Source organism: Misgurnus anguillicaudatus, chromosome 24, assembly GCF_027580225.2.
Source record: "Misgurnus anguillicaudatus chromosome 24, ASM2758022v2, whole genome shotgun sequence".
NCBI lineage: Eukaryota > Metazoa > Chordata > Actinopteri > Cypriniformes > Cobitidae > Misgurnus > Misgurnus anguillicaudatus.
Genome location: NC_073360.2, coordinates 48,438,050 through 48,464,450, shown reverse-complemented (window position 1 = coordinate 48,464,450; position 26,401 = coordinate 48,438,050). Strand labels below are relative to the sequence as shown.

The 26,401-nt window shown below is 39.9% G+C and overlaps 2 protein-coding genes and 1 long non-coding RNA gene across 3 annotated transcripts in view; 2 read left to right on the top strand and 1 right to left on the bottom strand.

The window, feature by feature from the left end:
• LOC129437205 (protein NLRC3-like) overlaps positions 1 to 26,401 on the bottom strand; it is a 578,808-nt gene that overhangs the window by 179,146 nt on the left and 373,261 nt on the right. The window lies entirely within an intron of this gene.
• LOC141361643 (uncharacterized) lies at positions 1,992 to 4,977 on the top strand. The gene is made up of 3 exons (XM_073863226.1): positions 1,992 to 2,346; positions 2,415 to 2,586; positions 2,668 to 4,977. Exon 3 carries the CDS (start codon positions 3,754 to 3,756, stop codon positions 4,831 to 4,833), a length of 1,080 nt encoding a protein of 359 aa, XP_073719327.1. The 5' UTR covers positions 1,992 to 2,346; positions 2,415 to 2,586; positions 2,668 to 3,753; the 3' UTR covers positions 4,834 to 4,977.
• On the top strand, positions 8,110 to 10,479 carry LOC141361633 (uncharacterized). The gene is made up of 2 exons (XR_012367785.1): positions 8,110 to 9,654; positions 9,736 to 10,479. It is a non-coding gene; the product is annotated as an uncharacterized lncRNA (long non-coding RNA).

Genomic DNA, 26,401 nt, shown 5'->3' with positions numbered 1-26,401 from the left:
AGTTAACTGACCATTACATTCGCAAGGTATAAGCATATTACAACAATTTACTATTAACTAAGAATAAAAGTCAACTTTATAACTGTTAATATTCTAAAACAAGACAGTCGATGACGTATATGGAGCCTAGAAATGCGACCTCCGGAGGCTGCAGCATTCGCATTGAGACACGGCCGATGTGTGACAAGCAACGTATACGTTGCAATTCGGAGTCCGTGTTGCAGAATTTGCAGTGCTATTTTCCGATTTAAAAGGCATTTTCCATTTGCTTCAGGCCCGGGTCACTCTCCAACTCCTATCTGTAACATCTTGATTTCCCTCTGAGAGATCTGGCTGGCTGCTATCACTTGTGATTGGCTAAACGCGGACTCATCATCATCGGCGTGGCGTCAACACAAACACATGCAGTGGGCGTGTGTTTAGTAACGTCATGAAATACATGCACATTTGGGTTTTTTGTTAAATAATTAGCCTATAAAATGCACGTTTCAAACCCGCCCAACTGATCCCAAACCAGCCCAATTTTTGCACAACCGCCCAAGCCAATTTTTACCCGCACAATCAAATTCAAAACCGCCCAATTGGGCGGGAACCCGCCCAATCTGGCAACACTGCCCTCGACTGCAAGCGGCAAACCTCGCCGATCGGTCTGCGCAGCGCCGGATGATCTCGAACACACCTATTATATATCAGACAGTAAGCGGTAAGTGTTTTGTAAAGAAAGTATTGGCATTTTAAAGGCTACAACCTCATATTTGTTTTCATCATCCTGTAGTATATTTATCTAATGTTAGCAATGTTATCATCAAAGATGATTTGATAATTGCATATGTCTCACAGTGGAGATGGTCACTATTATAATATATGAAAATGGAAAGAGAAAGTGTTGTTTTTTTGCAGGATTGATTATCGTATCATAATTAAACTATGGTTGTTATGGTGAGTAGGGCTGTCGCGGTAACCGCATTACCGCATGACCGCGCTACTGACAAGCCCCACCGCATGGAAAAAAAGCAACCGCAACAACCGCGCCTTTCACGTTAAATTCATGAAACTATATGCCGCCTTGTTTTTCACGTCATGCTGACATGTATATTAAAGGCCAAATAGATTGTCAAGAGTTAAGAGAGTAGGCCAATTTGTTTTTCGTAAATTTCAATTAAAAATGTAATACTTCATATTTCGTTAAATCATAGTGAATGTGTGAAAAAGTAAAACTGAGATGACAGAATAACTGTGGCGTCGTCTCCCTCTAGTTTCAGTTTTAAAGATTAAAAGTACTTTAATATAACTGATCAACCCAAATGACGCCAAAATATAACTGGATACCAGCATTAAAACCTCATAAAAAAGACCTTAGCCTTTAGGTTTTTTCTTTGTGCATCTGCAGCGTCCGCTCCGTGGATGCAGCCATATAACGCCGCGGTTGCTTTTCTGAACTGACTGACTGCACACTTGACTTTCACATTTAAATATCCAAGTTTTTCATCAACAGTATCTGCGTGAAACATTTTGAACAATGATGATCATCTGCCGACTCGACTGTTTCATCACATCCTCTATACACGGAGAGTCTGCTTTATTAACGGCTTTTCCTTCGCTCCGCGTGAGCTAAACGTTTCCACTTTTTGCTTTTTTACTCGCAAAGAATTCTACATATTTTTGACAAAGGAAGACTCGGGATATAATGTAAGTTATTATAGATAGCATTTAAGCTTGTTCTGAAATGATGACAAATCTTTGTGACTAAATATGACCTCTCCAGCTTAATTTAGCCAAAATAATGATACATTCGTTTTCATACTTTATATATAATTTATTTACTAATGTTTTATTAAAATGCCCTAAATTATTATGCATTGCCTTCTGTATTGCATTCGTTTCGTACATTTACAGGTGCACAAATACTGGCTAATTTTAATTTCTTTAAGACACTGCTGTGTTCTGTATTTGCCGATGCTCTGTTAATTTGCGCTTAACAAGCCTAAATGATTGTGGCATGTAGAGATCGGGAGGTCATTATTGGGTATTAGTTTATTCATTGGTTGGGGCCGATAGAGGGGGTTGGATTACGCATATATAAACAGCATACGTGTGTGTGACCCAGACGAGCGTCACTTCCCGGTATCCCGTTTCGCTTCCGGCGTATGGACTGAGGGCTGTTGTTATCTTGGGTATGTGAAACTATTACCGCTATGTGCATCTCTTTAAAACATGGATTATACATGTCGGTTTTCTGCAGCTGTGCAGGACAATTGCTGCAACTGTAAACATCTCTGTGGCTGCAGATATTGTGGCTTTGACTTGTTGGCGGCGTGTCTCATCTGTTTATGCGATCACATTCAGGTAACGTTGTGTTCTAATGGCGTGTTGACTGACTTGCATTTCATTAGTAACTTATGCCTTTATCATAGTCAATACGATGCTGCGTATGGGCGGATGACGACTGTATACGCCAAGTTATTCTCCTTGTGTATCCTGAGCTCCACCAGCTGAGTGATTAAACTGAAACTAAAACTTTGCATTGCCACTATGGAGTATTACCTTCACCTCCACTGATTCCCGGGTCCCTGTGCCTGTTATTCGGTATGTCTCACTCATGTGGGTTTATTGCATAAATGTATTGTGACGACTGATTAACATGATTAGTTTCCCCCTAGGTTATAGAGTGATAGGGGTATGCAGTGACGTCACCGCTGTCTTGTTCCGGGTTGAATATTCGCGTTCGTGAACGTGAATCCCATTTTGATACGTTTGTGAATCCGCTAATGCGGTGGGAGTGCTTTTGCACTTATATGGTCCAGTTATGTTTTCAGTGGATTTACTTGTTGTTTTGGGTTAATTTTTGTATTATTGCCAGCGTACTGGCGTGAACATATGTTTTCTTTTTGTTTGTTTCAGTGACAATTGGTTTTGTTTCTTTATTCTTTAATTCAATTTAATTTGGTTAATTTTGTTATTGTGTGTTTGACAGGCATTAAGTGTCAGCTGTGTTGCCTGCCTGAATTTTGTAAATCCTTTTTGTTTCTGTTTGAGTGTGTGTGTGTGTGTGTGTGTGTTTGTGTGTGTGCTGTGTTGTTTTGTTTTACAGGAGCTGCAGACCTTTGATGAAGAGCAGGGCTAAATAAAGTCTTTCTTTAGGTGGTGATGTTTCCTCACGGAGTGCTGTGATTTGCCGTGTGCACTGGGGCTTTTGGAGTGGTGAGTTTGCAGTGTACGTAGAGTAAAGGCCTGTACGGCCGGTCATTTAGCCGAGGCTGCAGCTCCTTGTGTCGTCCTTCTGGACCATTTGTGTGATTGTGGTCCCAGTTTATGCAGCTTGTGAATGCATTTTAAATTTCTTCTGACTTTGCAAATACAATAAATACTCTATTTTTATACCAGTACCTCTGTCTCCATTGCCTATTTCCCACAGAGTGGGGAACTTGTGCATAATGTTTTCAATCAATTCCTTGGGTGAGATTCCCAGGGTGGCGTAGTCAGGCATTATTAACCCTTTGGGTAATTAACTGATTCAAATTTATTTAATTCATATCTTCCCTCTGCCATCTGACCACAAACTGGCGTAGTGTCGGCAGGGTCCTGCTTTTGTGGTTTTTCCTGTTTTGGAGACATTGGTATTGGTTGGGTTTAGTGTGTATATGTGTATTTGTTTTTGTAACGTGTATGTAGGAACAAGACAGCGGTATATGTTCAACTGTTTTCTCAAATCTTATTTTTGCAGGCAATTTAATTGTTTGCTTACTGTTCAAGATGGAGGGAGAATTGCAGGAGCTACGGGACCTGGTGACTCAGTTGAGAGTGGAGAATGAGAGGTTGAAGCAGGACCAACCTTCAGTAAGTTCCCTAGCGAGTAACACCACACAGGGCAATGACGCGGCAGCAGCGGTTAGGCCTACTTTGCCAGGTGCTGGTGCCACATCAGCAGATGGGTTTGTTTTTGTCCCTAGAGACCGGAAATGTCCAAAATTTAGTGGAACGTCAGGTATAGGTATTGATGAATGGGTCGAAGAGGCACAGGCTTGTATCCGGGCCCGTTGCTTGTCTACGGCTGACCAGGCGTTCTTTTTGTTTGATCACTTAGAGGGTGAGGCTCGGGAGGAAATTAGGCATCGTTCTGACGCCGATAGAAGCAATCCAACTCTTATAGTCGAGGCCCTACGTGAATTGTATGGCTGTTCGTTGTCATATGTGGCTTTGCAAGAGGCCTTTTTCTCACGGAGGCAGCGGGAGGGGGAGACCCTTTTGGAGTTCTCCCTTGCCCTGATGGGCCTCCAGGAGAAAGTTAAGCAGCAGTCGTCCTCCGCCATGCCAAATGCAGAAATATTGTTGCGCGACCAATTTGTTGAATTTGTGTTAGATCCGGCATTGCGTCGTGAACTTAAACAATTGGTGCGCCGGCAGCCATTATGTACCTTTTTGGATGTCCGGGGTGAGGCGATACGTTGGGAACGGGAAGGGATGCCCGGGGGAACGAGACCTAGGAGCCAATCACTTCCGGTAGCATATGGGTTTCAGTGTGGGGTACAAGGGGAGCCACAAGCTGAAAGCAGTAGTTCACGTTCAGAATTTGCAGAATTGCGCGAGATGCTTAAGTTGCAGCAAGAGCAAATAGGTCAGCTTACACAAGGGCTTGCCCGATTACAGAGCTTTCAGTCCCGAAATGCCTCTCCTCGTCGTGGTCCAGTAATATGTCGGCGATGCCAACGTGAGGGTCATTTTGCTAGGGACTGCGATGGACAGCGTGCTCCCCCTCGGTCGAGGCCTTCTTCCAGGTTTGTGCCTGCAACCCGGGAAGAACCAGCTCATTCTGTACAGCGGTCGGAAAACTAGTACCCACCGAACTGCAGAGCCACTGTTCGGTTGGGGAGTTTGATGGCTCTATTTTTACTTCCGTGCCTCAGTTAGTTTCGTCTTGCCCTCATCTCGTTGCCCTTTTTGGGGGTGTTTCAGTTCCCTGTTTGGGGGACACTGGATCGATGGTGTCCACCATAACAGAGAGCTGTTTCCGTGAGTATAGCGACCAGTGGGGACAGGGAGGGATGAAGACATGTCACTGGTTACAACTTCGTGCCGCTAATGGTCTTGCAATACCGTACGTCGGGTATATTGAGTTGGATGTGGAGCTGTGCGGTAGGCTGGTACCAAAGTGCGGGGTCCTGGTGGTGGGCCGTGCACTAGAGTCCCAGGAGTTTTAGGGATGAATATCCTACGGCGCTGCTACCAGGAGCTCTTTGGGCAGCATGGCCCCGCCTTATTCAGCTTGCCGTCAGTTTCACAAGCCCCAAGTATTATGGTTCAGGCCCTTCAGCATTGTCAGCAAGCTAGTACCCAGCCCAGTGAGAGTAGTGTGGGCAAGGTTAGAGTGCGTGGCCGTCGCGCATGTCGTATCCCTGGTGGTACTATAAAGTTAGTGGCTGCAACATGTTCTAGGCAGTTTGCAGATACCACTGTGCTTTTCGAACCCTTGGAGGAGGGTTTGCCTTCTGGATTGTTGGCCTCTCCTGAGTTGATAAAAGTCATTCATGGTACGGTTTATGTACCTGTAGTGAATGTAGGGACGCTGGATGTGTTGCTTTACCCTCGTAGCATTTTGGGTAGTCTGAATAGTGTCTTGGTGGTTAGCTTGCCCACTGAGGTGGTAGAGGTACAGTCTGTTGCTGCCACTGATGCCCAGGGCTCCCAAGTGCTCTCTGCTAGTGGTCAGGGCTCTCAGGTAAGTGCAGTATTAGATCAGATTGAAGCCATTGACTTATCTATGCTCAGGTGTGAGGAAGTCAGTCAGGTTAAGGCACTGCTTTGGAACTATCATTCAGTGTTTTCTGCACACAAGGGTGATCTGGGGTGTACCAATTTGATTACCCATGAGATCCCTCTGGTTGACGATATCCCAGTGAGACAGCGTTATCGACGAATACCTCCTTCAGAGTACGAGGTTGTTAAAGCCCATATAAATCAGCTGCTTGAGGCACAAGTGATCAAAGAGGGCAGTAGCCCTTATGCCTCGCCAATAGTGTTGGTGAAGAAAAAGGACGGTAGTCTACGCATGTGTGTAGACTACCGTCAGTTGAATTCAAAGACTCGTAAGGATGCATTTCCTTTACCGCGCATCGAGGAGTCTTTAGATTCCCTAACTGGGGCCCGCTGGTTTTCCACCATGGATTTAGCCAGCGGGTACAATCAAGTCCCGATGGCTGTGAGAGATCAACCCAAGACTGCTTTTTGTACCCCCTTCGGATTATTCGAATACAACCGTATGCCCTTTGGGCTTTGTAATGCCCCTAGCACTTTTCAGCGGCTGATGCAACGATTATTTGGTGATCAGCAAGGTCAATCGCTGCTGTTATATCTTGATGACATTGTTGTGTTCTCGTCATCTGTGGCCCAACATCTGATGCGGTTGGAAGTTGTTTTGAGTCGATTAGAACGGGAGGGGTTAAAGGCTAGGTTGGAGAAATGCTTGTTTTTCCAGAAGTCGGTAAAATACCTTGGGCATGTGATCTCCTCTGAAGGGGTGTCTACAGACCCTAGTAAAGTGGAGGCAGTGTCACAGTGGCGTCAACCAGAGACTGTTGGTGAGTTGCGTTCCTTTCTCGGGTTCGCAAGTTACTATCGTCGATTTGTCGAGGGCTTTGCAAAATTTGCCGCTCCATTACATCGGCTAGTCGCTGAATTTGCAGAGGTAAGGCCCAGAAAGCGAGCTTCCCAGGACTTCAGGGCGGCATGGAGCGATCAGTGCCAACAGAGTTTTGAGGGGCTGAAAAGTAAACTTACATCAGCACCCGTTTTGGCATATGCAGACTTCTCCCAGCCTTTTATCCTGGAAATGGATGCCAGTCATGCAGGACTGGGGGCTGTCCTTTCCCAGGAGCAGGGAGACCAGGTGCGGCCCATTGCCTACACCAGTCGCAGTCTTCGGCCCACTGAGCGCAATATGTCAAATTACAGCTCAATGAAATTGGAGTTTCTTGCGCTCAAGTGGGCCATGACTGAAAAATTTAGGGAATACCTATTAGGGCAGAAATGTGTTGTGTTTACAGACAACAACCCCCTAAGTCATTTGGCGTCAGCTAAACTTGGCGCTACAGAGCAGCGCTGGGCTGCACAACTGGCCTCCTTTGATTTTGAGATCCGGTATAGGTCAGGGAGAAGTAATAAGAACGCAGATGCCCTCTCACGACAGAACCCACCATGCTCCCTTAATTGGGGTTTGGGTATTGAGACTTTGGGCACTAGTGTGCCTGTGGAGGTACATCAGGCTTTGGAAGATAGGGTGGTCCTTCCGGTTACTCAGGCTGTTATGATGTCTTTTCCCAGTTACTCAGGTGAGGAGATGCAGTCTTTACAGAGGACTGACCCTGTGTTTAGTGAAGTCCTGGGGTTGTGGGAAAGTAAGAGGTTCCCTAGTGGGGAAGAGCGCCGACTGCTGTCAAAGCCAGCCTTAGCTCTCCTTCGTCAGTGGGATAGGTTAGTGGAACAGGATGGGGTAGTCTATCGTCGAGTTCTCCGTCCTAATGAGGGGGAGGAGTTCCTGCAGGTATTGCTACCTAGCGCACTGCGTATGGAGGTGCTGACCTCGCTGCATCAAGATCATGGCCATCAAGGAATTGAGCGCACCACGGAGCTAGTCAGGCAGCGCTGTTATTGGCCTAGTTTGGCTTTGGAGGTAGCTCAGTGGTGTAGGGAGTGCGAGCAATGCCAAGTGGCTAAGGACACACAGCCCGCTGCCCGGAGCTTCATGGGTCATTTATTGGCATCTAGGCCTAACGAGATTTTGGCAATTGATTTCACGGTCCTTGAGCCGTCTCAGACCGGGATAGAAAATGTATTGGTGATGACCGACGTCTTCACCAAATACAGTATGGCTGTCCCTACTCGGGACCAGAGGGCCGAGACCGTTGTTGGAACATTGGTGGTGGAGTGGTTTTACAAGTTGCCGCAATTTTGAGTCTTGTCTAATGCAACAGCTGTGTGCCTTGTATAACATTCAAAAGTCTCGCACTACACCTTATCACCCAGCGGGAAACGGTCAGTGCGAGAGATCTAACCGTACGTTGCATCTCTTGCGTACCCTCCCAGTGTCAAAGAAACGAGATTGGGTGTCTTGTCTTCCACAACTGTTGTTCTGTTATAATTCTACTCCCCACCAGTCCACCGGTGAAACGCCCTATTTCTTGATGTTTGGGCAGGAACCCCGGCTCCCTGTGGATTTCCTCCTTGGTAGGGTCCAGGAGGTGGTACCAGGTACTGTACATGACTGGGTGGTGGAACACCAAGCCCGACTTCAGGTAGCTTTTGAGGGGGCTCGTGAACGGTTAAGGCAGGCTGCGGACCGCCGTAAGGCCAATTATGATCAAGGTGTTCATGATGTCCCGTTAAAGGAAGGCCAGCTGGTGTACCTCCGAGATTATGCTAAGAGGGGTCGTCAGAAAATTCAGGATTTGTGGAGCTCTGTTGTATATCGGGTAGTGAAAACACCCAAGGCGAGTGGCGCTGTCTATTCAGTAGCACCACTGGGTGAGCCAGACAGGGTTAAACATGTTCACCGGTCCTCATTAAAGGCATGTGTTCAGAGGGAGTCACTGGTATTTGAGGATAATCAGACCCATCAAGGTTCTGAAATTAACCCTCCACTGGAACAAGCGAGTGTGCAGGAGGATGAGTCTGAACCAGAATGGTTGTTGGTTATTCCAGGGGGAAACCAGGTACCAGGAGTATCACATTCTGCTGAACTAGCTTGTGTAGAACCATCGTCCACAGGTTCGTTAGCACCTTCAGGAGTTGTGCCAACACCTTCCGTTGCGCCTGATTTAGGGGTAAGAGAAGCCAGTGAGTTATCTGCAGACTTGTTGGTAAGCGTCCCGTCTGTTAGGGATGAGAATGAGGGTCGACGGCCGCGACGAACCACCGCTGGCCACCACTCTAATGTTTACCGCCTGCCTCGGCCTGTAGGTAGGGTAGTGTCGGAGGCCCATACAGCTTCTACTGTAGCCTCAGCAATTTTTAGGCCATGGGATTAAGTTGATCGTCGGGGCGACGATGCAAGACCTTGGGGGTGGACTGTGGCATGTAGAGATCGGGAGGTCATTATTGGGTATTAGTTTATTCATTGGCTGGGGCCGATAGAGGGGGTTGGATTACGCATATATAAACAGCATACGTGTGTGTGACCCAGACGAGCGTCACTTCCCGGTATCCCGTTTCGCTTCCGGCGTATGGACTGAGGGCTGTTGTTATCTTGGGTATGTGAAACTATTACCGCTATGTGCATCTCTTTAAAACATGGATTATACATGTCGGTTTTCTGCAGCTGTGCAGGACGATTGCTGCAACTGTAAACATCTCTGTGGCTGCAGATATTGTGGCTTTGACTTGTCGGCGGCGTGTCTCATCTGTTTATGCGATCACATTCAGGTAACGTTGTGTTCTAATGGCGTGTTGACTGACTTGCATTTCATTAGTAACTTATGCCTTTATCATAGTCAATTCGATGCTGCGTATGGGCGGATGACGACTGTATACGCCAAGTTATTCTCCTTGTGTATCCTGAGCTCCACCAGCTGAGTGATTAAACTGAAACTAAAACTTTGCATTGCCACTATGGAGTATTATCTTCACCTCCACTGATTCCCGGGTCCCTGTGCCTGTTATTCGGTATGTCTCACTCATGTGGGTTTATTGCATAAATGTATTGTGACGACTGATTAACATGATTAGTTTCCCCCTAGGTTATAGAGTGATAGGGGTATGCAGTGACGTCACCACTGTCTTGTCCCGGGTTGAATATTCGCGTTCGTGAACGTGAATCCCATTTTGATACGTTTGTGAATCCGCTAATGCGGTGGGAGTGCTTTTGCACTTATATGGTCCAGTTATGTTTTCAGTGGATTTACTTGTTGTTTTGGGTTAATTTTTGTATTATTGCCAGCGTACTGGCGTGAACATATGTTTTCTTTCTGTTTGTTTCAGTGACAATTGGTTTTGTTTCTTTATTCTTTAATTCAATTTAATTTGGTTAATTTTGTTATTGTGTGTTTGACAGGCATTAAGTGTCAGCTGTGTTGCCTGCCTGAATTTTGTAAATCCTTTTTGTTTCTGTTTGAGTGTGTGTGTGTGTGTGTGTGTGTGTGTGTGTGTGTGTGTGTGTTTGTGTGTGTGCTGTGTTATTTTGTTTTACAGGAGCTGCAGACCTTTGATGAAGAGCAGGGCTAAATAAAGTCTTTCTTTAGGTGGTGATGGTGTTTCCTCACGGAGTGCTGTGATTTGCCGTGTGCACTGGGGCTTTTGGAGTGGTGTGAGTTTGCAGTGTACGTAGAGTAAAGGCCTGTACGGCCGGTCATTTAGCCGAGGCTGCAGCTCCTTGTGTCGTCCTTCTGGACCATTTGTGTGATTGTGGTCCCAGTTTATGCATCTTGTGAATGCATTTTAAATTTCTTCTGACTTTGCAAATACAATAAATACTCTATTTTTATACCAGTACCTCTGTCTCCATTGCCTATTTGCCACAGAGTGGGGAACCTGTGCATAATGTTTTCAATCAATTCCTTGGGTGAGATTCCCAGGGTGGCGTAGTCAGGCATTATTAACCCTTTGGGTAATTAACTTATTCAAATTTATTTAATTCATATCTTCCCTCTGCCATCTGGCCACATGATGTTCTTCAATTTATTTTTGTTTTCTCAAAAATATATTTAGCTGTAGTATAGCTTGTGTTAATCTTTTTTTCATAAGGGGGAATACCTGTAGCCTACCCTTCATCTATTAGTTGACCTCATTGTTCTGGATTTAAAAAATATTTTATTTTAGTAAATGAAGGCGGTAAAACCGCATACCGCGCTGGTGAGCCACGCAAAATCACCGCAAGGGAAATTCCTTCACCGCGACAGCCCTAATGGTGAGACAGTGGTAACATTGAGGTTGCAGTGCTTTCCATCAAAATAACTATGCAGCTAATCAAAAACCATATTTACTGCATGTTTAGAAAAGCGATAAAATAAATAAGCAGCATTCATTTCAGGCTATGAGTGCAACCCCAATGTTATATGTGTATCTTATGAATCAGATTTAATTTTTATGTAACTTTAATGTCTTTAATTTGTCACCAGAGGGGGCGCACCAGATGACACTCCATTTGAGGCTGAAATAGTCCTGGATGGTGTTCAGGTTCTGTCAGGATTGTCCAGTCTCACCAAAGCGTGCATTTCCTTCTTTGGCCTAATATATTGTCTTGATCTTAAGACTTAGGTACACTTTTAAATTCTTTAAAATATACTGCTGCACTTAGAGGCTGTTTACGCTTGGCGTTGACATGTGTTTTCGTCGATCGGATCACAAGTGGACGACGTTAATGCCAGGTGTAAACGGTGTTCAAAACGTTTTGAGCTCGTCCACTTTCGACCACTTTCAACCACATCCAGAGGTGGTCGAAACCACTTTCGATCGGATCGCTTTGGAGTTGCGGAACGCACATGTGGTTGAATGCGTTCGAACAGCCACACGCGACCGCCTTCTCTCCGCCCATTTATCTAATCTGAGGTATTAAACACAAGTTTTACGTCTTTTTTGACTTCTGGCGTGAACATTCGGTGAACAGCGCTATTTTTAGCCTTTCATTGATAAAACTAAGCGGCTGATCTCCGTAGTTTCGTTTTGAAAGCGTGTGAAAGTTGCGCGATCCTATTTCATCAAATGCGTTGAAAATTCAAAGAAAGCTCTTACATACTCATGTACAAAACACTGTGCAGCATGTTTACTTGCTAAACAAGCAGTGCACTCCGACATAATATTAGTTTGCGTCCATATAAACTCATAATTACTCCCGCTCGGGTTTGAATGACAGCAGAGAGACTCGCCCACCGTCTCACAGACCACCCCCTCATAGTATTCAGCACAGAAGCGGTCGAAAGTGGACAAAAGAGACGGATTTAAATACCAGGTGTAAACGTAATGTGTCTCTCTCGTCCACTTGTGATACGATCGATAAAAACACATCTTAATACCAAGTGTAAACAGCCCCTTAGACAGTGCAAAACTGTCTCAGAAGATTTTAACATTAAAAAATAAAATGTTGAGTTAATTTTCTAAACACATTCATACACCACACTCAGACACACGTGTACAACACAAATTTAGTAGCATGTTAATTAATGTTAATGTTACAACATTTACTTGTTGTTTATTTATTTTCAAATGAATGTCTTGCCCTGTTAGCAACATACGGCATACAACATAGACATTACATGCTGATTCATGTTATTGTTATGAAATGTCTTGTTTATTTTTTTATGAATTTTTATGCCTTATAGCAACATAACATGCACTAAAAAAGGCTGGATTAACTTAAAAATATAGTGCAGAATGTTTGCATACATTTTTTAAATGAAGTTTCACATGGAATGTTAAGCAATTTATGCAATTGCTTAAAATTTTATGTAAAACTTCTTAAAAAAGGATGCAAAATGATGCACCAGATTTTTAATTAAATTCAGTGTTTTATTTTTACAGCCTTGTTTCTATGATTTTTTTTAACTTAATCAAAAAACGTTTAAAACAATAGATGTTGTATTTAAAAAAGTTCTACAAATAAAAAAACTTTTATTTTTATTGTCTTGTGTCTTCTTATGGTTAATGTATTATAAATTAGATGTAAATGATAAGTTGTAATGGTATAAACAAGACTTTAATGGTAGACATAACTTAAAATACAGTGGTAAAATGCCTTAAAATATTGTGTCTCACCAACCAATAAATTTAAGCTGTATAGACTAAATTTTTTTTAGCTAAAATTGCTTAAAATTCCATGTGATACCAACAAATAAATTTAAGCATTGCAAAGTAAAAAATTGTAGCTAAAATTGCTTAAAATTCCATGTGAAACTTGCTTAAAAAGAGGGACGCAAAAATGATGCACTATGTTTTTTAGTAAATTCAGCGTATTCTTTTTTACAGTGTTTGTATAAAGCAAAGCATTTATTTACTTACCAGGCTGCAGGTGAAGCAGCTCTTTGTGCCTTTTAACGTCTCATAATTATTCCTCATTTATGTCCAAGAGACTCAATAATAATCTTTTACATTCAATCCTTTAATCTTTCATATTTAAAACAGTACATTTTTGTGCTGCTGCGCATTCATGTACTTTGTGATAAGCAAACCCGCGTTGTCCTCCCGTTTATACACTGAAAAAAATGATACGCTGGATTTACTAAAAAATAATAATATATAGTGCACAATCTATGCACCCACTTTTTAAAGTAAGTTTTGCATGGAAATTTAAGCAGTTTAAGCAATTGCAATTTTTAAAGTAAGTTTTACATGGAATTTTAAGCAGTTTAAGCTAAAAAGAAAAATTAATCAATTGCTTAAAAATCCATGTGAAACTTGCTTAAAAAGAGGGACGCAAAAATGATGCACTATATTTTTTAGTAAATTCAGCATATTATTTTTTACAGTGTAGGCGCATATTACTAATGCGCTCTTTAAATAACATAAAACACACTGTGCCATTGACTTTAGTCTTTAGACCAGGTTTTTGTTGGTCAATGGCGTAGTCTATTTTAGTTGCCTCAAAATAGCAACGCGCCAACAATGCGCCTGAACACACCTCGTTTTTCAGACCAGAACGCCCATGGGCGCAAAGGGGGCGCAAATGCATTTGCTATTTAAACAACGCGGCGATAAACGTGAAAATTAGGGTGGAAACTAGCGAAAGACACTTGCGTCGCGCATTGTGCTGCATTGCGCCGGGTGTAAGATAGAGCCCCATGACTTGTTAAAGCTGAGGTCATCAAAAAGTTAAATTTCCTTTTGTCTGCATGGTAACAGAGAGGAGTTTCATGAATTGCAGATATGAAGAATAAATCATATTAGAGATAAATGATGTGACTTTGTCCTGTATCTATCTTATATAAACTCTTTTATTCTTTCTGATGAGGAGGATTCAGTCGTGATTAAATCATATTCAAAGACATTGACTGGAGTCTGTCAGGTTGAACACATGATCTTATTTCCTCAACTGTTTGTGTTCATTAGGGGTGGGAATCGTTTGGACCCTCATGAATCGGTTCAGAATCTACATATATAATTAATATGTTAACCGGCATATCGATATGTAACTGTAACTGACATATAGTCTAATCATCATCATTATACACAGTGATTTTGGCAGTATTACTGTATTTATCTAATGCAGTGCACCCAGCGTCTCCGTCTGAATAACAAATGATGTGCATATTTTTACAGAAGTATATTCATCTTCTTATCTATATCTAAACATTTAGCGACAGTTTTTTTAAACACTATTAGCACATCAAATGAGTTTGTAAATGAAAGGCGCTGTTTCTTCCTGCCGCTCACTGAACAGAGAAAAGGCAGATGAAGATCATCACAACATGTATTTTATTTTCTTGCAGTTTAGAATTAGTCAAATAGGGCTAAATGTATTTGTTTTTTCTTTCTCTTCTGCTCGTGTAAGCTCCGCTGTGGGTGCTCGTGCGGTGCGCGCTCTCAAGCTGTCCGTGTGCAGCACCCCTCCCGCAGTTGCAGAAGGGGTAAAATCTTTGCGTGGCAGGGGCAGCTGCCTCGCTACCCGGCACACCTGCCTTGCTACCCGCCACACTCTTATGCGCCTGCCAGTCGACCCGCCATACCTGCCTCGTTACCCGTCACATTCTTTTGCGCCTGCCAGTTCACCCATCACACCAGCTTCGCTACCTGTCACACTTTTACATGCCTGCTGGTGTACCCGTCACACTTTTATGTGCCTGCCTTGCTACCCGTCACCATTTTACGTGCCTGCCTCGCTACCTGCCACACTTCTAAGTGCCTTCCGGTGTACCCGTCACACTTTGATGTGACTGCCTTGCTACCCGTCACCATTTTCCGTGCCTGCCTCGCTACCTGCCACACTTTTACGTGCCTGCCGGTGTACCGTCACACTTTTATGTGCCTGCCTTGCTAACTCTCACCATTTTATGTGCCTGCCTCGCTATCTTCCACACTTTTACGTGGCTGCCTCGCTATCTTCGACACTTTTATGTGCCTGCCTCACTACCTTTCACACTTTTACGTGCCTGCCGTCACACTTTTATATCCGTCACTTTCATATTCAGCAGTTGTAGGTTAAATAAAAAAGAAATAATGTTATGATGGCATGTTATGTGGATACACATTTTAAAAGCACGTAACAAATAGGCTATAGCCCTTTTTGGATGTTTTTGGTTGTATATTGCTAATATATATATATATATAATAGGTGTTTCGAGTTATCGGTGTTTCGAATTATAAACTCGATAGATATTTTAAACGTTTTCGTGTTTTTCTTTATTTATATCAGCTGGCACTGTAGTGGGCGATGATGAAACTTTGTTTCTATATACTTCTTATCATTTCAGTTAAGAATTTGTTTAAAATGCACGCAATATTTAAAATGCATACACTGTTAACCCTTGCTGTAGATTTCTGAGTAAATAACTGGAAAATTGACAGTATTTAGCTTTAACATCGGTGAAAGGTATTTTACTGTGATATGAGGTGCAGTTATGCTGCACTAATAATAAACTACAGTAAATTACTCTTTGCACCAATTAAGGGAAATAACTGTAATATTATCTGGTAAATTACTGGCACACACATAGGTGCAGGTGTCACCAATTTGCCTTGATAAACTTGTTTTCTCTGGAGTGTGCTGTGTTGAACAATATAATAGTGGATTTGTATGTTTAAAAGCTGAAAATGAGTAAGTAAACTGTTAAAATATTTGTGAGTGTCTTTAAAACACATAAAGTTAAGGTTCCAAATAGCTTCCTGATTAGCAAGTTTTAGCATCTCCTATCAACGTTAACCCTGGTGCATTGTTTAAATTCACTGCCCTTTCGTGTTGTTCGTGGCCAAAAATCCCACTAAATGAAACTGTTGTAAAAATGTATCAGATTAATATAAAAAATATATTAATCTGTTAATCAACCTAAATACTGATCAAAATTACCAAATATTTACAAAAATTCCATGATTGTAACTCTTTAAAAAGTTTATAAGTGAACTTCCCAAAGTATTTGAGAAAAAACACAAAATTACTTATTTTCAATTTAAAAAGTGATTTTGGACTGGATTTTATAAAAACCCTTTTCACAGTCTTGGGCATTTCAACGATTAGAAAAAAACATTGGCTTTGATGAATTTTAATTTTTGTGCAGCATCAGATTTAATTTTTTTCCTTCCTCATTTATGGTTTGTGCTCATTTTTGCCCCAATGACTTCCATTATAGCAACATTTTTTGATTGCAAAGCCATGACAGCTTATTATCATGCATTTTTGATTGATGGTGGTTTTTCCTTTTGCAAAGAGGTAGAGTTTGTCATTTTTGCTGTTGATCACCATGTGGCACCATTGACCCTGTAGTAGGCCTGTGCAAAAAACAGCTTAATTTCTGGTTTCTACTTCGTGTTATATGAAGCATTTTTGTTAATGCTTGAATTGTAAGAATATAAGAAGGTCATTTAAATTATGTTGAATAACTGCAGGTTTGGAATAACCTGAGGGTCAACGGTGACAACGGAGATCTTTTTTTTTGAGGGTGGGATTTGACATGATTTTGTTAAGTGTCTTAAAAGAATTTGTCCATTACACTGAAAGTAAACCACACAATTTGCCATATGTTTTTTTTTTTTTTTTGCTATGTGTCGCACTACCAATAAATAACCTGATTGTTATTTGATTGCATTGTTTTGGAGTATGATTTTGTTAGTTTTGGTTTAACTGTCATGCAGTGGCAATGTTCTTTGTTTATATTATTGCTTTTTGTTATCTTATCTTATTTTGCCAATTCTACAGAAAATTTGTTCTGTTTAGTTTAATTTTGCGATTCCTTGTGTTATGTATTTATCTATTGTCAGGATCCTGCCAAGGAGTCTTTGTCACGTTACAATTAAGGATGAGAGAACCCACACGCAGACACGACTTAAATAATAAATAAACTGAAAGTTTATTTAATGAATAAACACAAAAACCCACCTTGGGGTAAAACAGGTACTAAACACGATGATGAACACGGACTCAGAAACAAACACTGGAACAAATAAACACTAATCCAGGAACAGATCTTCAGTAACACGGAGAACATGAAACACTGAAGCAAGACAACTTAAGACAACGAACGCGCACACGACAGAGAACGAGAGGGCACGACATCAATGGGGAACAGGTGAACATAATTAATTACGTAAGACACGAGTACATAAGGGAGCAGGGTAAAAGTGACGAGACACTGGGAACACGTGACACAGATACATAATGTGAAAAACACGTGTTCCCACACAGACCACAATGCTGCCATGACCTGGCCCTCAGAACACAGACCTGAACATATACTAAGGTCTGGCAAGATCACGACAGCGACAAGACACTGGGAACATGTGGAAGCCACACACACAATATGACTTCACATGTCCCCCACACAGAACATAGTACTGTCATGGTCTTGCCAGATACACTCAGACCTGAGTCTAGTACCAAAAGGTCTGGCAAGCCCATGACAGTCTTGTTTTGTATTTATATCTAGTAATGATGGCAGTTCTGGCAGTCCCATGCTCAATGTGGAGGTTCATGGCCTTGTTTATTGTGGCATGTGCCTCCGGTGTCTTGTCCCCACCCCCTCGTTCTCCTGCTTATTAGTAATCATTGGTTTTCTCCCATCACCTGTTCCCCCACGTTATCTTGTTTGTTTTTTCTATATAATGTCATTGTGTCCTTAGTTCTGTGCAGGTTCGTTTTGTTTTGCTCTCGTGTTCATGTGGTTATCTAGTAATAACACTGTATTTAATGCATTAGCATGCATTAAGTGTCAAGTGTAAGTGTTTTTTTTTTAAATACTGCGCAGGAATTAATAAAACTGTATATGTAGTATGACTCTTTAATAAGAAATATAGTAAACTTGATCTTTAAATAGCACTGTATTAATGCATTAAGCTTTACATTAATGTCCCGATGTTTATTAATATAACCGTTTAGGAATTAATAAATTGGTTTAAGGCCCTATGAATTTGATCCTTATATAGCACTGTATCAATGTGTTAGCTCTATGTCCCAATGTTTTTTATGAAATTCTGGGCAGAAGTAGGGGTGGGCGGTATGAGCAAAAATTCATATCAAGGTATTTTTCACTCTTCAGCTGTTATAACGGTATTACGGTATGTCGCCATATGAGATAAAACATTTTGGAGTCACACTGTAGTTAACCTTAATTACAGACAAAATTTGTATTTTTAACCTTATATTAGCCTACTAATAAGTGAGGGATTGGACATAGACATGATTTTTTATCTTTTCCCATTTTTTCCTTTCAAAGCGCCATTGTGTGGATGGGTGGACTCATCTTCTTATGCGTATTGTCACTGTAAGGTACCACCCACAAGCCCAACGACAGATACAAGTGGAGTGGGTGAAGGGGACTTGTGTTCGTTCCTTCCTCAGCGCTTCTAGAAGAATAATTCCATATCATGATTAAATTAATGTCTTTGATCTCTGTGTTTAAATTATAATCTGACTCCAATTTAATAAAGTAAGAATTTAGTGCATTATTCCAATTATCTGTTGATCATAATTTAGATGTTTGATTATTTATTAATTCCCATAGTCTTAGTTATTCGTTCATTAGGGACCCGGTATCGCACAGAGCATACGCCGGCCGTTTGCGTACATCTCACGGACACAAAATTGTCAGTCTGATCTTAGTCAGAGGTTACCGGGTAAACTAATATTTTTATGTCTGGCCGCTCCATGCTTGCTCCGATCATAAAAATAGTTACTTTAGTTTAGCGCTCATGCAACTTGCTAAGGCAGGTGATAAACATAAATCTGAGAGTTTTAATGAATGTGCCCCATGCTCCATTCGACCATCAAAACATCAGTGTGATCATATCCTGACATAATAATCTTGCGGTAATACCAGACTCCTTCTAATCTACTGGTCATAACAATTTCTGAAAGAATTAAAATAAATCAATACAATTTCTGAAGAATTCAGATGAATCAAATGTAACAATTTATTATACCAGGCAGGTTTCAGCTTCAAACATAAATTAAACAATATCATACAGAATTTGATTCAATTCCAATTAATTAAAATGATCAACAGTTGCAAAAGTTACAAAGTCATACCTGGCAATAGACACTCTGGCTACAGAGTACTTCCATCGTGAATATAATATACCCAAAATGGTGTAAGAAGATTCTTGTTAAAGAATACTTCCATAATGTCTGAATACACACACCCAAAGTGTGGGGAAGATTCTTGCTAAAGAATACTTTCCAAGAGTCTCTTGCCAAGCCACCTTATATACACAGAACGAGACAAAGAATAATAACATCTCAAATCAGGATTTGGTTGGTCAGTTCTCGTGACCTAAAGGAGCACCAAATGGGACTGTTAACCATCTGTAATCTAGATCTCCTCATGAGTTGACACCCATCACAGGAGTACAGATTATGTCTTTAAGTTTTAAACTTTGATATACTTTCTCCTAACATTATAGAAATTAGACCTTTTTAACCATTGCACCATCACCTTTAAAACGAAACCAAACATGAAGATGAAACCTTTGTAGCATCACACCATATGATATACCCAATGTTACATGTGTTTAGTATATTTCCAGTAACCAAAACCTTAAAGGAGAAGAGAGAGGGGGTGAAATACAGATCAGTTCCTGTGTATCCGTGACCCCTGTGGAGAGAGACAACAGGTCTCTCAAAAATAGACACAGAATGTGTTTTTTATTGTTTTATTGTCCAGCTCCAAAAACAAAACTTGTCCACCTGTCCTACATCTCCTCCCCTGACCATTGGGAAACTGTCAGAGTACCCAAGGGGTCATTTTGGGTGGACTTCTTGGGTCTCCATACGTCCTCTGTAATTGTAACAGTCTTTTCAAGATGAACACCTGTAATGTTAAACAATGCCTGCCAGTGCCGGTCTTTCCTATACGCAAAGTACGCAATTTGCATAGGGCCCCGCACCACTAGAGGGCCCCCTTGATCTCAGAATTATTTAAAACCATTATATCAAAGAAAAATTATTATTATGTTTAATGAAAACAAGACGCTATAATTTAAATAATTTGCAAACTTCCGAATTTGTGCGGGTTTTTAAAAATACTTAATGATTTCTTAAATCACTGATATGTACTCGGACAACATGCAGGCAGTTTCTCAATCCGAAGGCTGCAGCCTTCAGAGGTCACATTTGTAGGCTGCATATGCGTCATAAAAACGTATTTTAGAATATTAACAATTATAATGTTGACTATTATTCTTAGTTAATGGTTAATTGATATATTCTGCTTATGACTTGCAAATGAAATGCTTATTTAACTTAAATAAATCAGGCTTGATGACGTATGCAGCGCGCATATGCAACATGATCCGGAGGTTGCAGCCTTCAAATTTAGAAACGGCCGCGTGCATGACGCAGAAGAGTGATTTGGTAACGATGCGCATATTATATGCCCACCATTGATTTAAAACAAAGACAAAGCTATCCGTCTGGGGCAGAATAAAGGGGAAAAACGTGAAGCAAGGGAACAAGATAAAGGATTTGCGCGAGCAGATTAAGTCAATGTAAAGACACGCGTCCTAGCATGGGGAGATTCAAATGACGCGAATTGGGTGACGAAATTGCCGCGAAAACACGCGCTTTTTCCTTTGAACTTCAAGAACGCGCTCTCGTGCAGGATAATTTGACGAGAGAGAGAGAGAGAGAGAGAGAGAGAGAGAGAGAGAGAGAGAGAGAGAGAGAGAGAGAGAGAGAGAGGTAAGAATGGTGCCCACGTCGAGAAAACTTAATAGAAGACTTGAAATTTGTAAAGGATTAAAGTATATGTCACTCGTTTAATTACAGTATGTTAACTGGATAACACTGGATATAACTCATTGTATAGATAATAAAATAATGTATTTTGATTACACAAATCAAACCTAACTATATGATTGTAGCTGCTGACCAGCATAGGGAATCTCTACGGCTAATTTATAAGACATGTTGCTGATACAGTACTGTGTGTTGTACCTTATCTTGTTTATTGAGTCTTTTTGGGCATCTTATGCCTAGAATTATTCAAGGAGATTGATTCTTTTAACTTCCTTTAAAGTTTGATCAGTTGTGCATAATGACATGTGCAACAAATGGATATAGGGTGTCAAACTCATAGATTTGCAATATTTAAAATCAGACACTATTTTTAAAATATTTGGTGTCAACCTCTGTGACAGCTTTAAAGGGACACTTCACCCATTTGCATTAAGCTTTGTATAGTTAGAACTCCAGTCATGTTTTTGAATGGTCATGCATCATTCCTTCAGTTTCCGCTGAGACAGGAGAAATACAGACTTCAGTGTTGCACTTCCTTCTTTCAATGACGTAAAAATCATCATTTTGCATCATTGAAAGAAGGAAGTGCAATGTCTTTGTTGAGGGAATGAGACTATAAACACCCCTTTTCTCTGTAAAATAGGCACCAAATTCTAAATCTATGTTACATTTCGACTACAAATATAACACTTTCAATAAAGATTAATGTTTCTACGGGTGAAATGCTCTTTTAAAGCTGAAACTTATCAAATCCTATCAGAGGTCCAGAATGTCATTGAAACACACCAGTGGCTTTGCTGTCATCAGTATTAAACATGTTACCCCTCGAAGTACCCCTCCCCACAGAGCCCCCCCCCCCCCCACATAACAAATCCCAATTTAACCCCTGTGTATTAACAGTATGTATTTATATGTAATTTAATTTGATTCATTACATTCATTTAGATCAGGTTAATTTTTTAGTGCTTCTCACAACACATTTTAAATCAAAACAACTTATCAGCAAATACATGTTTCATGTTATAATCAGCAAGTTTATCAGTCAGGGTTTCAAAGTAATGTGCATATGGGAATATTATACAGCTATAAGATAATACACTATGTGGTTAGTTAACAACTAACTAACAGCAACATTGACTGGGTTTTACCCAGATAGCACAGGTACGTCTGTGAGATGTCTGGTAAAGATCTGGAGATCTGGAATACATCTGGTGTGTAAAAACATCTTATAAAGGAAAAGAGCTGCTTTACATACATTCTAAATCAAAAACGTCTTGCAGACATCTTCAATATGTCTATATGACATCTTTTAGGAGACGTCTCACAGACGTATTGCAGATGAGAAAACAATTTAAATAAGACATCTTGCAGATGTAAACGCAGACATCAAATAGACGTCTCCGAGATGTATGTGTGCTATGCTATCAGGGTCTGAATGCACTGACAGAGGGCCCCTCACAAAGCTTTGCTTAGGGCCTCCCAGCATCTAGGACCGGCACTGATGCCTGCAGATATCAAAGCAGGAACTTAACTGTGCTGAACAGGTGTCTGTGATGGACAGAATCTCTGTGGTTCTCGTAGTTAGATAATCTCCCAAATGGATCTGGTTGAAATTTGTTGTACAAAGTCCATTGTGTCAGCCAAACGCATGTGCTCTGTTTATGGAAGCTGTCTCCTCTCAACATTTAGAAGCATCTGTCTCTAATGGGGTCCTCCCCTGGATATTTTCCTGACCTTTTGAACAGTCCTCTGTTACCTATTGGCAGAAGGTGTTTTTTTAATAGAAAAGTCAGACCTCCGTAGGTGAAGGAATTCCTCACACTGAGAATGCACCACTGTATGAGAGGGAATTGGAATATAATACACATGACCATGAAATGACTGAACACTGATGAACTTGACTTTCCTTGGAAGGAAATAGTTGTGAATGATTACAATAACACATGACATTATTAGATGTTTCATGATATTGGTGCGAATGGTAAATAAGGTCTCCTTTCCTTTTTCAAAATAATTTGTCCCAAAAGGTGATCCCATTACCAAACTCTTCACTACTATGCATATTGAACATAGAGTGGAATTTTGATATAATCTGTGTATTTTAAAGGGAGAGTGGCAAAAGTTATTTTAACTAGCATATTTACCAGTGGTATACATCATTAAAGCATATAATAACAATACCATTCAAATATAATACAAATAAATGTAAATTATATGTATATAAAATACAGATATTTATACTAAAGTATATATAATATGATATATTTATAATTTTAATAATAATAGAATTATTCAAAACCTTGAAATGCAAGTTAACCATGTATATCTAAGAATTCAATGAAGTAACTTAAAACATAGACAACTTAATCTTAAATCAAGATTTCAATGAAGTAACTTAAAACATACCCAGACAACTTAAACTTAAATCAAATAATTTCTGAATTTCTTATTTATCCATTGTCAATAATTATTTGCATGTTGTCAAATAATTATGTACATATATGTTGGTTTAGTCACATTCAATGGTAAGGTGTCTGATTTATGTGATTGATCATTAGAAGTGCCAGCACTTCAAATATAACCATTTTGTAAAGTTTGAAATGTTTAGACATGTCTGCAGCCATGCTAGCCATTTCATTCTTCACTTACTTATTTTAATCTGAAATAGGTCTTATGTAATCAATTAATAGTTCTTATTTTACCTGTATTTGTACAATCAGAGACAAAACAATTGATGTGTGACTATAACCATACATATGTTCCATGCACACTTAAATATTTCATGTAGTTCAAGAGAAAATTGACCCAATAGTTTACCATGAAATTAAAATCATAAGTTGACCTTTAATTTTCTCTCCTATGTGTGAGATGCTAAATGGGTTTGCATGTATGACAAACTCTAGAGTTTGGATTCTAAGTCATTTATCATACATATGTGTGATAGTTTAAGCCTGGATAGTTTTAAAACTTATACCAGGTTGCAGTGTTATGTTGTTGCAATGGTGAAAATATGTGCATTACATGTTCATGCCTGGAAGTGGGTGGATTCTAACCTAAAGTAATCTGTGTTGCACAATTTTAGTTCCGATGCTACATCGGGAGGTCATATAATGAATATAGTAGTTAATTACTGTGAGATGTGTATGACCCCTCAAAGCATTATCACACCCACCTCCTGCATTTTAGGTTTGTGCCTGTATTTGGGCTCAGACACGTCTCTAGTGTCAGGACTCTTAAGGAGTCATAGTAATCCACCTGAAAGGAAAAAAGTTAAGATAACAGAAAAGAAACATTAATTTCTAAAATTTTGGGCAATTTGCATTAAGATATGGCATCATCTTTAGTTAAAAATGATGTCACTACCACACAGCTGTCAATGACAGCAATGCATTAGGGTGTAAATTCTTCTTGATAAGAAGATTTGTATCATTACTTTCTGCAAATTAATTTCAGAGGCAAGATTAAGTTGGGAATTTTCTGTTATGTTTGACTATGTTGTTTCAGTCTGAGTGTGTATAACACCATAAACTGCATTTGCATTTAAACTATGAGCATAAGAAGTCCCAGTTTTGCTGGGGAATTTTCTGGATTAACTTTAATTTTAATCTTAAACTTAAATGGCTTTACTCTGAGTTCTTCTCAGTACCGTCAGCTCACATGTTTAACTGCTGTGATGTCTGTTTATGGTACACACTATTAAACTTTTCAATCTCTATGACCTGTAGGACTGTAATTTCTGATGATTTAACATTTCCCACAGTTTCAACCAACTATAAAAGTACATTGACTGATCAGATTCAGTTTAAATTGATGTTTCAAATTTATAAAAGAGTTGTTTGGTTTGCTATCTTGTGCCATGATATTATCAGTGTTCCTGCAAAGCAAAAAACAAAGCCAAACAACAACAAACAAATAAACAAACAACAATAAACAACAACAAACAAACAAACAACAATAAACAACAAAACTAACAACAAGCAAAAGCATACACATACCCCCGTTTTGGTACGAGATAGTGGACCAAATAAATCTGAATCTAAATATTCCCTGGGCCTTTTTGTGGGTCTTAATCATGTAAGTTTGAAATGCATGTAATGCATACTTTTTCACCATATTAGGCCTGTCTGGCCATTATAATATAATATATATTATAATGTAATTATAATATAAATTACATTATATTAAAAATAATATTAATTAAAATAAATGTTATAACTGGTCTCAAGGGCTTCTAGAATGATGGTACTTTTGCAAAATTGAGAACACATTTCTGTGAATTGACCCTGCAGTAGCAGCTGCATTAACAGGTTTACTAACAGCAACAACTCTTTGTTGTTTTTAGGATGCAATGCATCGCAGCACATGCTGGGTACAGGGCTTAACTCATTGCTCAGCTGGGGTTTTTTGTGACCCTCTGGAATTGGGCACAATTATCGCATGTTTTTAGCTGAGGTCTCATTAAGTCTTATTTAGATGTTATTCTATTTGAATATGAAAAGTAATCAATGAATAGGACACGTAAGGCACAATTTTTGTTATAGATTTTAAAGTCATACACTTTTAGGCTGAAGACATACAGAAGTTTAAAAACACTTTTACTAGCTTCCACTGATTCACTTTAAACAGGAATTCTATATTCCTGCTGTGATGTCAGGACTCAGCTATAAGCTCTATTTTTATGACTTTCACAATCTTTAGACAATTAGACAACAAATTGCTCTTTAACAATTACCACAATCTCATAGAGAAACAAAGACTCAGCTTCAACAATCTCTAGACAACTGGACTAAATTGTTTATTTGACAATTCCCATAATCTCATAAAGAAAGGACTAAGCCTAGAACTTTTAACACCGCTGTACTGTATATCATGTTAATCATTGCCTTAAATCACTTTGATTGCTTCACAGAAAATAATGATGTATTTTGTTTGTTACAACCAAGCTAAAATATTTACCTTGAAACAAGGAGAAACAGCAGATCTTTTCTGAGAGGGGGTTAAAGCCCTTTGATCTCAGTGGTGAAACTTTCTGATCACAGGTGTTTTATTGACCATTTTAGCAGTTTCATCATTATTTTGCTGTGCATCAGTCAAAGCTTTAGCTCAATTTACCTTATTTACATAATGATAAATCCTGCATTAATTAAGGAATTGTAACAAAACTTCCTGGTTCCATTCTATCTACACTTATCCAGTTCTGAGTGTTCTTTAACAAAATCACTCCTAATCATTCCATATAAATCGATTTGTTACAAATCTCTATCTCCCTACTTGCTTAATATCCAACATTTAGTTCCACACTGCATGCACTGAACCTCTAACCCCAACAATGCTGCCTTCAATCATTTATACACATCCATCTCTCCTTCATTCTCCATAATTACAATTATCTCCCTAACTCATCGTGTATAGTATGTAAACTGTATAGTTTGCTGCATTTCTGATCCTATAAAGATTAATATGAACATTTGCTCTTGTCATATCAATCATGTAAACCTAAAATTCACTTCTCATATGCAAACACCTTAACTTACACTGTAG

Excerpts from the sequence above, each read along its gene's own strand:
- LOC141361643 (XM_073863226.1), top strand. The coding sequence starts at position 3,754 with ATGGAGGGAGAATTGCAGGAGCTACGGGACCTGGTGACTCAGTTGAGA.